This window comes from Lagenorhynchus albirostris, chromosome 20 (genome assembly GCF_949774975.1).
Source record: "Lagenorhynchus albirostris chromosome 20, mLagAlb1.1, whole genome shotgun sequence".
In the NCBI taxonomy this organism is placed as follows: domain Eukaryota; kingdom Metazoa; phylum Chordata; class Mammalia; order Artiodactyla; family Delphinidae; genus Lagenorhynchus; species Lagenorhynchus albirostris.
Window position 1 is genome coordinate 8,352,385 of NC_083114.1, and position 13,845 is coordinate 8,366,229.

At 49.0% G+C, this 13,845-nt stretch overlaps 2 protein-coding genes across 5 annotated transcripts in view; one reads left to right on the plus strand and one right to left on the minus strand.

The window, feature by feature from the left end:
- MYH10 (myosin heavy chain 10) overlaps nucleotides 1-13,845 on the plus strand; it is a 135,138-nt gene that overhangs the window by 105,936 nt on the left and 15,357 nt on the right. For all 4 annotated transcript variants that reach the window (XM_060133392.1, XM_060133394.1, XM_060133393.1 and 1 more), the window contains 8 exons: nucleotides 3,770-3,907; nucleotides 4,765-4,888; nucleotides 6,165-6,336; nucleotides 7,410-7,622; nucleotides 10,068-10,212; nucleotides 10,795-11,001; nucleotides 12,118-12,222; nucleotides 13,405-13,557. In XM_060133392.1, the coding sequence (XP_059989375.1) occupies nucleotides 3,770-3,907; nucleotides 4,765-4,888; nucleotides 6,165-6,336; nucleotides 7,410-7,622; nucleotides 10,068-10,212; nucleotides 10,795-11,001; nucleotides 12,118-12,222; nucleotides 13,405-13,557 (1,257 nt within the window). The remainder of the gene's footprint in view (nucleotides 1-3,769; nucleotides 3,908-4,764; nucleotides 4,889-6,164; nucleotides 6,337-7,409; nucleotides 7,623-10,067; nucleotides 10,213-10,794; nucleotides 11,002-12,117; nucleotides 12,223-13,404; nucleotides 13,558-13,845) is intronic.
- NDEL1 (nudE neurodevelopment protein 1 like 1) overlaps nucleotides 9,947-13,845 on the minus strand; it is a 75,417-nt gene continuing 71,518 nt past the window's right edge. Inside the window, exons 9-10 of the mRNA XM_060133399.1 lie at nucleotides 11,759-11,835; nucleotides 9,947-11,268 (exon numbers count right to left, since the gene is read on the minus strand). Of these exons, the coding sequence (XP_059989382.1) occupies nucleotides 11,802-11,835 (34 nt within the window). The 3' untranslated portion in view covers nucleotides 9,947-11,268; nucleotides 11,759-11,801. The remainder of the gene's footprint in view (nucleotides 11,269-11,758; nucleotides 11,836-13,845) is intronic.

Sequence of the window (13,845 nt, forward strand, 5' to 3'; positions counted from 1 at the left end):
ACGAGGTGGTGTGGTTCATAATAAATGCTCAGCACTGACGCAGGAGGTGGCCAGGAATCAGAATAAAACACTTAGCCCTTCCTGCTGGTAGCTGCTTTCTTATTGAGATCCAGCTGTCCTCACACGAAGCGCGGTTCTCTCTGATTGAACACCCAGATGAGTGATGCAGACGACAGTGATTGTGCCTGTGCCCTGAGACACGTTCTCCGTGAGTCCCACCCCAGCCTATCCAGTACGGCCTTGAGTGTCAGGGTGTCTGTATCTGCCCCCGCTGCTTCATGGGTCCAGCACCAAACTTTCTTTCTTCCAGATCTCTCCCTTAATTTTATCCCCACCACTTGGCTTATCTTTGCAAAGCACAGACATTTCAGACATGTCTCAGAACCGCAAAAGATATCATATTATTTCCTTGGCAAATACCCCATACAATAAATTGTCCAGGCCCTCTCCGTTCTTCAACACAAACAGCTTTCCAGTATCCCATAATAGGTTGGCAAAATATCACGAAAGCTATAAAAAGTACACATTAATCCAGCAATTCTAGTTCTAGGACTTAAAGCATAAATCAGTGGAAGCCTACTAATCATCTAACAATAGGGGATTCTTAAACTATGGTAATAATATACAGTTATAAATTTAAAAGATGTCTATTTTTATGGGTATTTATAATACATTAGTAAGGGGAGTTGCAAAAGAGTATACACAGTAAGGTCTAACTAAAAGTATATAACTTACAAACTGTATGATTTTTATAAGGGGACGTACAGAAGATCTAGAATAATAGTCACCAATAATAGTGAGTTCTGGTGGTATTATCAACAGTTTTGATTTTCTCTTTTTTTATAAAACATTTTATTTTTATACTGGAGTATAGTTGATTAACAATGGTGTGATAGTTTCAGGTGTACAGCAAAGTAATTCAGTTATACATATACATGTATCCTTTTTCAAATTCGTTTTCCATTTTGATTTTCTCTTTGTTTCAGAGCATGTGCTCATTTCAGTGATAATATTTTACTCACACAGGGTAGGGACACCCAGAGTCATCTCCAGTCTCCCCAACCTACTGTTTGACGCTCCACGTTTTAACAACTTCACATGAAATGCTTGCATTACTCTCTTTAGAAAACAAGCATTTCCCTTGTAAGAACAGGGTTTTTTGTTGTTGTTGTTCGCTTGTTTTGTTTTTCAATAGTTTCCATCTTCATAACCTTTACTCTAGACTCTTTCACTGGGTTTTTGCACTGTTACCTTAATATCTCCATTGTAAATTCAAACACATTATAAAATATTTATGGTAATGTTATTATTAAATATTTTCCCCCTCTTATGGAATATCTGAGATTCTATATTAACTGCATGGCTCTTGGGAAAACCCAACCTTGTTGGTCTCTTGTCCTTTCCCCCCACCCACACAAGTGAGGCTTTCAGGGATTTCTGATCTGTCTCCTTTTCAACCAAAAACTACTAGAGCTGTTTTTGGTTTTTGTTTTGTTTTCAGTATTAATTCCCTGATTATAACACTATATTGTAGAATACCCAGAGAATATAAAATCGCACTTAGAAGTCTCCTCCCACCCATCATCCCATTAATCCCTATTATTTTTTTGCATATATTTCTGAACAGATATATGTGGATTCATTAATTGAATTACACTGGACCCACTGTTCTTTTCACTGCTTTTGTCACCTTAGGAGTGTGCAGTGCAGGGATGCAGTGGACAAAATCCAGACTCTGGGAAACTGTAGGACAAATGACCTGTGGGGTTCTTTTGGTTTTTTGTTTGTTCGTTTGTTTTTGTTTTTTTTTGCGGTACGTGGGCCTCTCACTGTTGTGGCCTCTCCCATCGTGGAGCACAGGCTCCGGACGCGCAGGCTCAGCGGCCATGGCTCACGGGCCCAGCCGCTCCGCGGCATGTGGGATCTTCCCGGACTGGGGCACGAACCCGCGTCCCCTGCATCGGCAGGCGGACTCTCAACCACTGCGCCACCAGGGAAGCCCTTTTGGTTTTTTTTTTTTTTAACAAATAAATGGTGAGAAAAAGGGAGGAGAAAGAAATTTAAGAGAACCTAGAGATTAAAGCAGTCTTAAGGGTCTTATCAATCACAGTGTGTGAACCTTATTTGGATTCCAGTTCAAACAAGTGTATTTTTAAATGGTCTTCATCTTTTAGAGATAGAGCCTGAAGGTCTACAGGTGAAATATGATGTCTGGGATTTGCTTCAAAATAACGCAGTGGAGGAGGGAGAAGCTGGGGGTTTAGAAGTGACCACTGACCATGAGCTGATGCCTGTTAAGCTTGGGCTGATGCATTTGTGTCAGGATCACCATGCTACTCTGTACTTATATGTGTGTTTGAAGTTTTTCACAAAAAAGGTTAATCTTGTGCAGAGGTTTCATTACAGAATCAACCGTGATAAATTATTTAGCCAAAATTACCCTTCTTGAAAGTTTTTTTTTAACCTCTGTGTTTATGAGCTTTTATTATTAATTTTTTTAAATAAATTTATTTATTTATTTTTGGCTACGTTGGGCCTTTGTTGCTGTGCACGGACTTTCTCTAGTTGTGGCGAGCGGGGGCTACTCTTCGTTGCAGTGCGTGGTCCTCTCTTTGCGGTGGCCTCTCTTGTTGCGGAGCACGGGCTCTAGGCTCGCAGGCTCAGTAGTTGTGGTGCACGGGCTTGGTTGCTCCGTGGCATGTGGGATCTTCCTGGACCGGGGCTTGAACCCATGTCCCCTGCATTGGCAGGTGGATTCTTAACCACTGTGCCACGAGGGAAGTCCCTTGAAAATTTCTTAAACTGGCCATATATTGATTTGTATGTACAACTCTGTTCTGTAATGCATATGTTTATTAGCTACAATAATGTAGGGTATGAAATAAAGAGAAGCATGTTATAGGAAAACCATGTGTAAACTCTGGAATCCCACCCAGTTTGGCGGTGCACTCATGTTGTGAACGGCACGGCACGCCTGACCTGAGACAGTCCATTCTCACCAACCTGTACTATTTCCATGGTTGTTTCTGAGTTGTCTTTCTCTTATGTGTTTGATGTAGCTGGACTATATTATTCAGTTTCCCTGTGTTACTACTATTCTAAAGTATGGATTTTAATAACTACACATTATCCCATTTTACAAATGTACCCACTTTCAATCACCAAGACTCTTCTGAAGTATGTTCATAGTTCCTCAGTGTGATAAATAACACTTTGCTACAGGTCTTTTCAATATAAATCACATCTGTGCCTTTTCCTGAAACCGCTGGTTTAAAAGAAATGCTCTTTCTCAGAGCTGCTCCATTCTTCCATGTTGGCTTCTAGAAGGACTGACCCACTTTGTACTTAACCTATAGTGGACACAAGTGTCTGTTTCACATAATTACATTTTATTTATTTATTTTTTTTTTTAATTTTTTTGCGGTATGTGGGCCTCTCACTGTTGGGGCCTCTCACTGTTGTGGCCTCTCCTGTCGTGCAGCACAGGCTCTGGACACGCAGGCTCAGTGGCCATGGCTCACGGGCCCAGCCACTCCGTGGCATGTGGGATCTTCCCGAACCAGGGCACGAACCCGTGTCCCCTGCATTGGCAGGCGGACTCTCAACCACTGCGCCACCAGGGAAGCCCATAATTACATTGTATATGTTTAAAAATAACCCTGCCATTTTGAAAATCAAACACTGGCCTTTCATTTTGACCTTGCTTGTTAGCATGTGTAGAATTTCATAGAGAAAGTGTGGAGACTGACCGCATGTACTTCTCCCCAAGGACCTGGAGGAGCAGCTGGACGAGGAGGAGGGGGCTCGCCAGAAACTGCAGCTGGAGAAGGTGACGGCAGAGGCCAAGATCAAGAAGATGGAGGAGGAGATTCTGCTTCTCGAGGACCAAAATTCCAAATTTATCAAAGTAAGAGACTATTTCCATTTAAGAGCTGATTTTATTTTTATTTTTTTAATAAATGTATTTTATTTATTTAGTTTTGGCTGCATTGGGTCTTCGTTGCTGCGCGCGGGCTTTCTCTAGTTGTAGCGAGCAGGGGCTACTCTTCGTTGAGGTGCACAGGCTTCTCACCGCAGTGGCTTCCCTTGTTGTGGAGCACGGGCTCTAGGCCTGCGGGCTTCAGTAGTTGTGGCACGTGGGCTCAGCAGTTGTGGCTCGCGGGCTCTAGAGCACAGGCTCAGCAGTTGTGGTGCACGGCCTTAGTTGCTCCGCGGCATGTGGGATCCTCCTGGACCAGGGCTCGAACCCGTGTCCCCTGCATTGGCAGGCAGATTCTTAACCACTGTGCCACCAGGGGAGTCCAAGAGCTGCTTTTAGAATATGGAAAATACTTGTGTCAATGCTCTCACTGAAAGTGGCTTCAAACAGGAAATTCTCAAGATTTCAAATTCATTTATTCAGTTTTCTAAGTCTCTACAGATTTATAGTTGGTATAGATTTCTAAAGACAGAAACTATTTAATTTTTTTAATCCACCAAACATCCTTTTAATCCCTGAGATGACTGAACGTGGACATTTTGTGCCCTTTGGACACTCACCGACGACTTGTTCCCATCTGGGCAGTAATACATTCAGCACCGGCTGCGGGACTGCAGGCCAGGTGGGCGGGCGAAGCTCTGGAGGGTCCTGAGCCTCCTTTTCCTGCCTTTTTGGAATATACCGCCTGCTGGGGGTGACAGTGCCAACGTTACTTGTTTTCTAAGTAATAACCAAACCCACTTGTCATTTTGAATGCCTTTTCTGAAGCCGTTTTTCCTATTCAGGAAAAGAAACTCATGGAAGATCGCATTGCTGAGTGTTCCTCTCAGCTGGCTGAAGAGGAAGAAAAGGCAAAAAACCTGGCCAAGATCAGGAATAAGCAAGAAGTGATGATCTCAGACTTAGAAGGTGAGTGTTGGAGGCTAGAGAAATTTAGGGCTAGGACATGTGAGCCTTTAGATTCTACTTAAATCAGAACATGCTGTGATAGAAAATGTACATGGGGACCGCTCATCAGTTTGGGTTCAGCTATTAAAATAGCCCTCTTATATGGTGTCGTCATTTGCCTAGTCACCAGGTATTTAGTGTCATCAAACGGCACTAGATTATCTTTAAACTTTTAAAGTTAGGTCCTGTAGTAAAGTAGATTGCCCTTTGGTGGACACAGTTGGGACGTAAATTAAGTTTGAGCTGTACAGGCCGTTAAATTTGTATGTGTTTAATCTAAATGCTGCGTCGAGGTGCCTAGGTTTCCCTTCACAAAGGGACAGCTGCTGACACAAAACCTGACAGGGACAGGAGACTCTGTGCACGGTAGCAGTGTCTCACTCTGATGGCCCAAGTCATGTCAGCAAATGCTAGGATTTTTGCAAAATGGATCACTGCCTTCTGCAAAAGAAATAAGAAAAGAGGGTGGAAGTTGGAAAGAGCCCAGAAAACCTTCCCTTTGACCCGCAGCTGGAGACTGGCATCGACAGAGGAGGAAGAACCTGGCTCTTAACACCCTGCTGTCGTGTGGTCGTTTATAACGGGGAGAAAATGAGTGGTTTCTAAAACAATATTTAGGATTTTGTTGTCCTCGTTGTTGTCAGCCTGAAATTCTTTCCATAAACCATCCTTACCTGTAGGCGATTCTTCTGGGAAGGGTAGGTAGGCCTGTCCTTTTCTCACCTGACTGTTGGGTGGGTGAGGACAGTGTGTGAAGGGAAGCATCCCGGCCCTAATTAAGGAATCACTGCAGGACTCAGAGGGCGGGCGGAGATGCCCACACTCTGCCCTCTCGCCCTCAGGGCTCAGGAACTGCAGTCTGGGTTCAAACCAGGGATTCCCGGTGAAAGGGGAGCCGGGGGGACAGGAGTCACATGCCACCCCGCCTCTGCCAAGCCCTCTGCGATCCCGGGCACAGCACAGGGTCCAGGTCACTTTGGCTCTGAGAGCGGGGGCCCGCTCCCTGTGGAAGGATGTCCTTAGAATCCTCCCAGTTTCTTCCTGAAAATCCCACCCTCCTACTAATATATCTCGCCTTCGGTTTGATCTTGATGGGTTTCAGGTGATGGAGCGGTTGGCAGCGACGTGCTTTAGAACGCAACGGCTAATTTTCAACTTTAATCAGTTTACTTTTTGAATTTGTCCATATGGAATGACATTCAGTGTGTTGAAGGGCTTCTTGTTTCTTGCCCTAAAGAGCGCTTAAAGAAGGAGGAGAAGACCCGCCAGGAACTGGAAAAGGCCAAAAGGAAACTGGACGGTGAGACCACAGACCTGCAGGACCAGATCGCCGAGCTCCAGGCGCAGATTGACGAGCTCAAGATCCAGGTGGCCAAGAAGGAGGAGGAGCTGCAGGGCGCCCTGGCCAGGTCTGCGCTAGGCATGTGGCTGGAGGGGGTCCCGACAGAGAGACCCCGGGACACCGACGTATGGCTTCCTCGTCATTGGGTGTGACACGGGCCTGGGAGACCAGGGAGCATGTGTGATGGGGCAGCCAGAAAATCTCATCAATCCTTCTTGGTATTTACACTTAAAAATCACGAGTCATATCATGAAATCCTTGAAAATTCACACCTGAACCAACAGTTTTAACCATATCAAATGCTCTGGTTTCTGTACGTTACAGATTAATTTCAATACGATTTAGAAGTTTAGAGGAAATCACTTTTCAGAAGTATTCCCCCCTCTTGTAGCACGATTTGCTACTCAGTCCTAAACCATTCAGTTACAGAATGTAAGTCATATATAGTAAATTCATTTATGCTAATATTTCATTTCATTTCTTTAACCAATAACTATTTGGTTACATGGTCATAGGACTCAGTTTAATTTATAATTTATTACAATCAAGAAAATCTTATAACAGAAATTCTTCTCTGCCTCTGTCACTGTTGGTCTTTCTTCGGCCACTTACAGAGGTGAGGGCTGAGACCCAGAACTAAAATTCTCCACCTGCTCCCATGTGTCAGCTTCCCCTCCCTCATCTCAAACTTCCCACCCATCCCCGGTCAGAACATCCACCCACATTAAATCACACGTGAGCAAAAAGATGCACCAGAGGATAGAGGAGGCGTAGAGTGGAGGGTGTGAAGGTGGCGGGTCTGCTTCCACTTTGTTCCAAGAACTTCTCTGAATTTGCACATTTGCCGTGGGCTGGAACCAATCTGACGGACAAGACCGCTACCTTGAGCAGTGTTTTAACTAGAAGAACATTTGCTTGAGAGGGAATTTTTAAATATTATAATCATTAAAGTGAGATGGTCCTACCTTTTCACGGAGAACTTTATTAGCCCTTTGGACAGGACCCAGGCTCCATCCTGATACCAGCTCTGGGCCTCCAAGCCGTGGGCCGTGGGCTGGGGGTGGTGTCTCAGGGTCTCCTTGTGGGAAGAGTCCCCGGGCGCCGGCTCTGAGCGCTTCCCGTGCCCGGGTGTCTCCGCAGGGGTGACGACGAGACACTGCACAAGAACAACGCGCTTAAAGTCGTGCGAGAGCTGCAAGCCCAGCTTGCTGAGCTGCAGGAAGACTTTGAATCCGAGAAGGCTTCGCGGAACAAGGCAGAAAAGCAGAAGAGGGACTTGAGTGAGGAGCTGGAAGCTCTGAAGACAGAGCTTGAGGACACGCTGGACACCACAGCAGCTCAGCAGGAACTGCGGTGAGTGGGGGCAGGGCAGAGATGCTCGTCCTCGGGGAGTGGGGTGTTTCCTGTATGCTGTCACTTCGAGCATCCTCTCTCCCTCCTGGAAACAGTGGCACGTGGAACAGTAACAAAATCTCGGTGGTTAGAAACCAACCGCCTGTAGGTGGAAAGCACAGGGCGGGTGGATGCACCCCAGCCAGGTGCACAGAGGGAGGTGTGATCAGAAAAGCCCCAGGTATGCACACCTGGCTGGAGGGAGAGTCACACCTGAACCAAGTAAGGGGGGCGCAGGGACCAGAGGGCTAGAGCGGACAGACACAGAAACAGGAGGAGATGGGGCTGTTTGGGCATCTGCTGGCTGCAGCAATTGGTCTGATGAACAGTGGTGAGGAAACAGATGAGGAGGAGGCCCGTGTCCACAAAGACAAAAGGACAGGTGAGTGCAGGTACCCACGTAACAGATGGGCCAGCCGCCGAGCGTAGGCAAGAGGAAAGTGACGAGTGCAGCCAGACACGACTCACGGGAAGTCCCGGGAGAGCGCGCGCAACTAGCGGTGAGCAGGTGGGCTGCCCGAGGCCCCTGCTGGCCTCCTGACCGGCTCCTCCCTCCTCAAGACCCAAGCTGCCGGGCGCGTGAGGCCAGCCCAGGAATCCCCAGGCTGCCTTGGCGGGTAGACCTGGCTGCTTGCACACGCACGCACCCCCACACCCCTGCCACCTGTCCCAGGCTGTGCGTGGTGGGAAGGGGAGCCTGCCCCCGAGAAGGGGGCTAAGGGAAAGCCTGCAGCAAGGCGAGGGCAGTAGGGGTCACTTACAGAGGCAGGTGGGTAGGGGCGTGTGCCCGTCAGGTTCTGGGCCTGGAGAGAAGCCGTGCCGAGCCGTCAGGCTGAGGTCAGACAGGGGGTGTCCGGAGCGCTCAGTGCTGAAGAAGCGGAGGAGGTGAGCCTGATAACGTGCCAGGGACTTTGCCCGCTAACACGCAGGGCCTCAGGGCAACAGGAGGGTGTGTCCCCGCAGAGCCACCCGAGCCCTCCCACCCGCCTCCACAGAGCAGCTCTGCTTTTAGCAGTTTTAAGTCCTGGCCTTGGTTTTAAAATACCTGCTTTTTAAATATCTGGAAACCACTGAACTGTGGGCTGGAACCCACAGTCTAATGATTAGACTTGGTTGAAATAGCCTTTCTCAGCTGAGCTTTCAACCACGGTAGAAAAAAAGGTTCTGCTCACTTCTTCCCTTCAACTCTTGTTTTAAAAAAAAAAAAAAAAAAAAGTACCAATGATATGCGCTTTTTTTTTTTTTTTTTTTTTTTTTTTTTTTTTTGCCACACTGCAAGGCTTGCAGGATCTTAGTTCCCCAACCAGGGATCAAACCCACCCTCCTTGCATTGGAAGCACGGAGTCTTAACCAGTGGACCGCCAGGGAAGTCCAGTATGTGCATATTGGTTAAAACCGTGGATGTGCTCCAACACAGCACTCCCTGCTTCTGCTGGTGAAGGGGTCGGATGGCCTGCAGTTCCGATGCGTCAGGGGAAATGGTGTTGCTATCTGGTAGATGGGGGGTGAACTGAAGTAACCTCGATGGAGTCTGTCCTGTCGGGCTGATGCTTGGATGCCGGTGCCCCTCCCCCACCTCCAGCATCCATCCCTTCCTCTGCACGGAAGCTTGCAGAGGACAAGGCCAGACCCCCGCACGCCTTTCGCCTCCAGTGAACGTGTGGCCGAGCCAGGCTGCACCACCGTGACTCTGGTGGCTCCCTTTGTCTGGTGACCTGCCACCACGCAGCTAGCAGCCACCTGGGCCCCTTTTCTCTTTGCCGCAGCTGGTCGCAGCCCCTAGATTTCGCTTCCTTGTAGAGAGGAAAGTGCGCCCACACAGCAATCAGCATATACGTCACTGCTTTGACTGGCCACGGGTTTTAGAGCAAGTTTGCCAGAGTTGTGCTGCAGAGTGATGGGAAAGTTACTGCTCTCTAAGCTCTCGGTGTTACGGCAGCTCTCGGCAGGAGTGGTATTTACCTTAACTGGTTTCAGTGTTAAGCTGTGCGCTTAAATTAAAGGTGGCGCTCAGCCCCACTTTTGTCGGGGTGCAGTGTCCCGCCTGATGAGCCTTTACCAGCCCTTTTGGGGATTTACCCTCTTCCGGTTTTACTGAAATGCCTGCTGGCGCTGTGGCAGGCATTTTGGCATCTTGTGTTAAGCAGTGCCTGGCCTGTGATACCCCCAGGCTGCCCCGGACGTCCGAAGACCCTTAGGGACATTACACCGTGTCTCGACTGTAAGTCGCATGTGGAATGGGGGTCATGCTGGTTCTGGAAGGTTTCCCGCTACCCCAGTAACAGACACGCCAGCCTCCTGGAATCCATGTCATGTTTCAAACAAAAGCAGAACTTTAAAAATGTGCATTTAATTTAGTCATTCAACTAATTCTGAGCTTCTTCCTCTAAAATTATGTTTCTCTAGCACCAAACGTGAACAAGAAGTGGCAGAGCTGAAGAAAGCTCTCGAGGAGGAAACGAAGAACCACGAGGCTCAGATCCAGGACATGAGGCAGAGACACGCGACCGCCCTGGAGGAGCTGTCGGAGCAGCTAGAGCAGGCGAAGAGGGTAGGGACACGTCGGTGGGCAGCGCGGGGGTCCAGGTGCTCCCGCAGCGGCCGCTCTCTGAGAGCACAGTGCTGGCCTGGGGGAGCCAGGCGCCCCTGATTTTATTTTTAAATCACATATTCCTCTCACTGATAGCCCTCTTCCTCCTGATGACTGAGCTCTAAAGCTTCAGCAGCTGCACGTCCTGCTCTCGCTCACCTGCTGCCCAGAAGCCGCCAGGCCCTTTGGGTGTCCCTGGTGCCCTGCCCCCTGCCCCTCCCGCCTCCAGTCTGTCTCAGGCACTGCACACATCGTTGCCCTTGCTTCATCGTTCCCGCCTCCGCCTCTCACATGCTGGCCCCCCGCGGTGCTGCCAGCGCCCCCCCATACTGTATCTGCTGCCCTGAGCGGGGTGTACAGGGGTGCTCCGCCCACAGAAGTCTTCACACTCCGAGAACAGCAGGTGTCTTCCTTCATTTATGCAACAGATGTCGACTGCAGGCTCACTCCATGTCAGCACGGTTCTCCGGACACCAAAGCCACGCCCTTTGCGTCCTCTGTTGTAGAACTGCGAGTGAAGTGTTCCTCCCTTCTCTCTCCTAGTTCAAGGCAAATCTGGAGAAGAACAAGCAGGGCCTGGAGACGGACAACAAGGAGCTGGCGTGCGAGGTGAAAGTGCTGCAGCAGGTCAAGGCCGAGTCTGAGCACAAGAGGAAGAAGCTGGACGCCCAGGTCCAGGAGCTCCACGCCAAGGTCTCGGAAGGAGACAGACTCAGGGTGGAACTGGCCGAGAAAGCGAATAAGTTACAGGTAGGCCTGGAAAGCCTTTCCTGGACGTCGCCCCCAGTGTCTGGCGGGGTGGGGAGGGGACTGACATTGGGGGCGCCCGGGCTGCCTCAGGTCCACGTTAGGCTCCTCGTGTCGCTCTCCCACTTGAAGCTCACAGCGCCCCCCGGGTGAGTCTGGTGGATGAGGACGTGAGAAGCTTGCCTGCCTCTGGGCTCTGCTGAGTCCACAGCCCTCCCCGCCCCGCTGCTGCCAAGACTGATGAAGTGGGGGGATCTCTGAAGGGCATTGCTAAAATGAGGAAAAACAAATGCCATCAGCTTGAGTTTCAAGTATAGAAACGTCCTCCGTGTGCCTTCCCTTTGCTCACGTGACTAGAGGACAGACTAGAACGAAGGGCAGCTCCCGTTCCTTTTGTCTGCGACCCACTGTCCCCACAAAAAACATAGACGGTCTTACGCCATGGGGGTTTCTAGGGGGGGAGGTATTTTAGAGCTATCATTAATTAAACACAAAAAGGAAAAAAATGTTTTTACCACATTATTCATAAAATCTGACCATAAGAAATAGCTACATATTCGTGATAAGTATATCATACCAGATTTTCTTTCAGCTTAGAAAGAACTGTGGGCTGTGACTCTTAGAATTTAAACTTATCTGAATCTGTGTGATAAAGTTTTCAAGTTCTCTAAGAAAATGAATTACACTCGCGCCCGCTACCCACCTCCCCCCAGTATAGGGATGGTGCATCTTCGTGTGAAAAAGGGTTAAAATAAAACACCTGCTGATCGTGAGCCTCCTCACATAGGACAGCAGCCACTCTTTCAGAGGATTTGGTATAATTTTTGTCTCTTGACGCTGAAAAACAAGATAGCAAGCCAGTTAGGAGAACGCCCCCCACGTGTGGGCTCTGCCGTCCTAAGCCTCCCTGTCCGGGCCGTAGGTGGAGGCTCTGCGGTGGCTGGCTCAGGGCCTGCTCACGGGGGCGGCAGATTCTCGGTGGTGAGCCCTCCTCAGCTGAGGCTGACCCCTCCTCCCCACGATATGCTCGCTTTGTGTGCACTTAGGGTCCAGAACCCACCACTCTTTTCTCTCTGCCTGCTGCTGAAGTGAGTCATAACCTTTCACTCCTCCTTACAGAATGAATTGGATAATGTCTCAACTCTTCTAGAAGAAGCAGAGAAAAAGGGTATTAAGTTTGCCAAGGACGCAGCTGGTCTTGAGTCTCAACTCCAGGACACACAGGTATTTCCCCCGGGGGTGGAGTGTTAATAGTAACTCTGCTGTTTCTGTAATCTGTAAATTGGTGAAACATGCTATTCCCAGAACTGCCCTCTTATCACCTCTTTCTGATTTTCTGCTCTACTTTTTTTTCTTTATATAAATTTATTTATTTTGGGCCGAGTTGGATTTTCATTGCTGCATGCGGGCTTTCTCTAGTTGCGGCGAGCGGAGTCTACTCTTCGTTGCGGTGCACAGGCTTCTCATTGCGGTGGCTTCCCTTGTGGTGGAGCACAGGCTCTAGGCGCACGGGCTTCAGTAGTTGTCTCCCGGGCTCTAGAGTGCAGGCTCAGTAGTTGTGGCTTGCAGGCTCTAGAGCGCAGGCTCAGTAGTTGTGGTACATGGGCTTCGTTGCTCCGCTGCATGTGGGATCTTCCCGGACCAGGGCTCAAACCCGTGTCCCCTGCATGGGCAGGCGGATTCTTAACCACTGCGCCACCAGGGAAGTCATTCTGCTCTACGTTTATTTTCAACCATCCTGCACCAAAACCAGCCCTGATGCTCAGGAACTCACCTCTGAGCTCATATCTAGAGCCTGCGGTTCCTGTGTCTAGCAGGCATGTGCGGGTGCCTGGTAGGCGGCTCTTGCTGTCTGGCCGGGCGCTGCCTGGGGTGCGGTTCACCAGGGTACGGTTCACCAGGCAGCAGTCCTGTTATACATTCGTGCACTGCTGGCCATTTTAAACATTTTTCTCATGGTTTTCGTTCATTAACGCTGACCTGAGAGAAACAGGAAAGGATTCCAGGAGTGATAAAAGATGTGGGAAAGGGAAGCTCGCAGGTCCCTGGCCTGGGCCCCTGGGTGGGTGACGCTGCCATTGCTCGTGAACAAGTTTGTTTTGGGTTTTTTGGCCACACTGCACGGCTTGCGGGATCTTGGTTCCCCGACCAGGGATTGAACCCACGCCCTCGGCAGTGAAAGCGCGGAGTCCTAGCCATTGGACTGCCAGAGAATTCCCTCGTGAACAACTTTAAAGCAATATTGTACTAAGGGCACTTGTTAAATGATCAGGTGTGTTTTAAAATCACTTGTTTGTTAATATCACTGGGTATTTCTCACACACTGAGACTCTTTTTTTTAATAGAGGCATTGTGGTTTGGGTGATTACCATAACCTAAGTACTGACCGTTTATAAAAATAAACAGGAGCTTCTTCAGGAAGAGACACGCCAAAAACTGAACCTGAGCAGTCGGATCCGGCAGCTGGAGGAGGAGAAGAACAGCCTCCAGGAGCAGCAGGAGGAGGAGGAAGAGGCCAGGAAGAACCTGGAAAAGCAGGTGCTGGCCCTGCAGGCCCAGGTGCGTGCATCCACTCGGGACGCCGTGTGGCCTCGGTGTGTGTGTTTAGCAGCTGACGTCCCTGCCCTGCTGGGTGGTTTCAACTCCATTTGGGACAGTTAATTGGGTCTTGTTGGGAGCAAGGTGAAGACCCTCGGACTGTGTCAACTATGTAAATTCCAATCCAGTCATCCTTTTATAGATGATTAGCGAAGACATTTGTGGTCTAAGATCCATTTGCTCAGAGACGCATAGTATTGCTTGATATTATTTCTTCTGACAGAATACTGAAAACAAGTTTTATCTTTA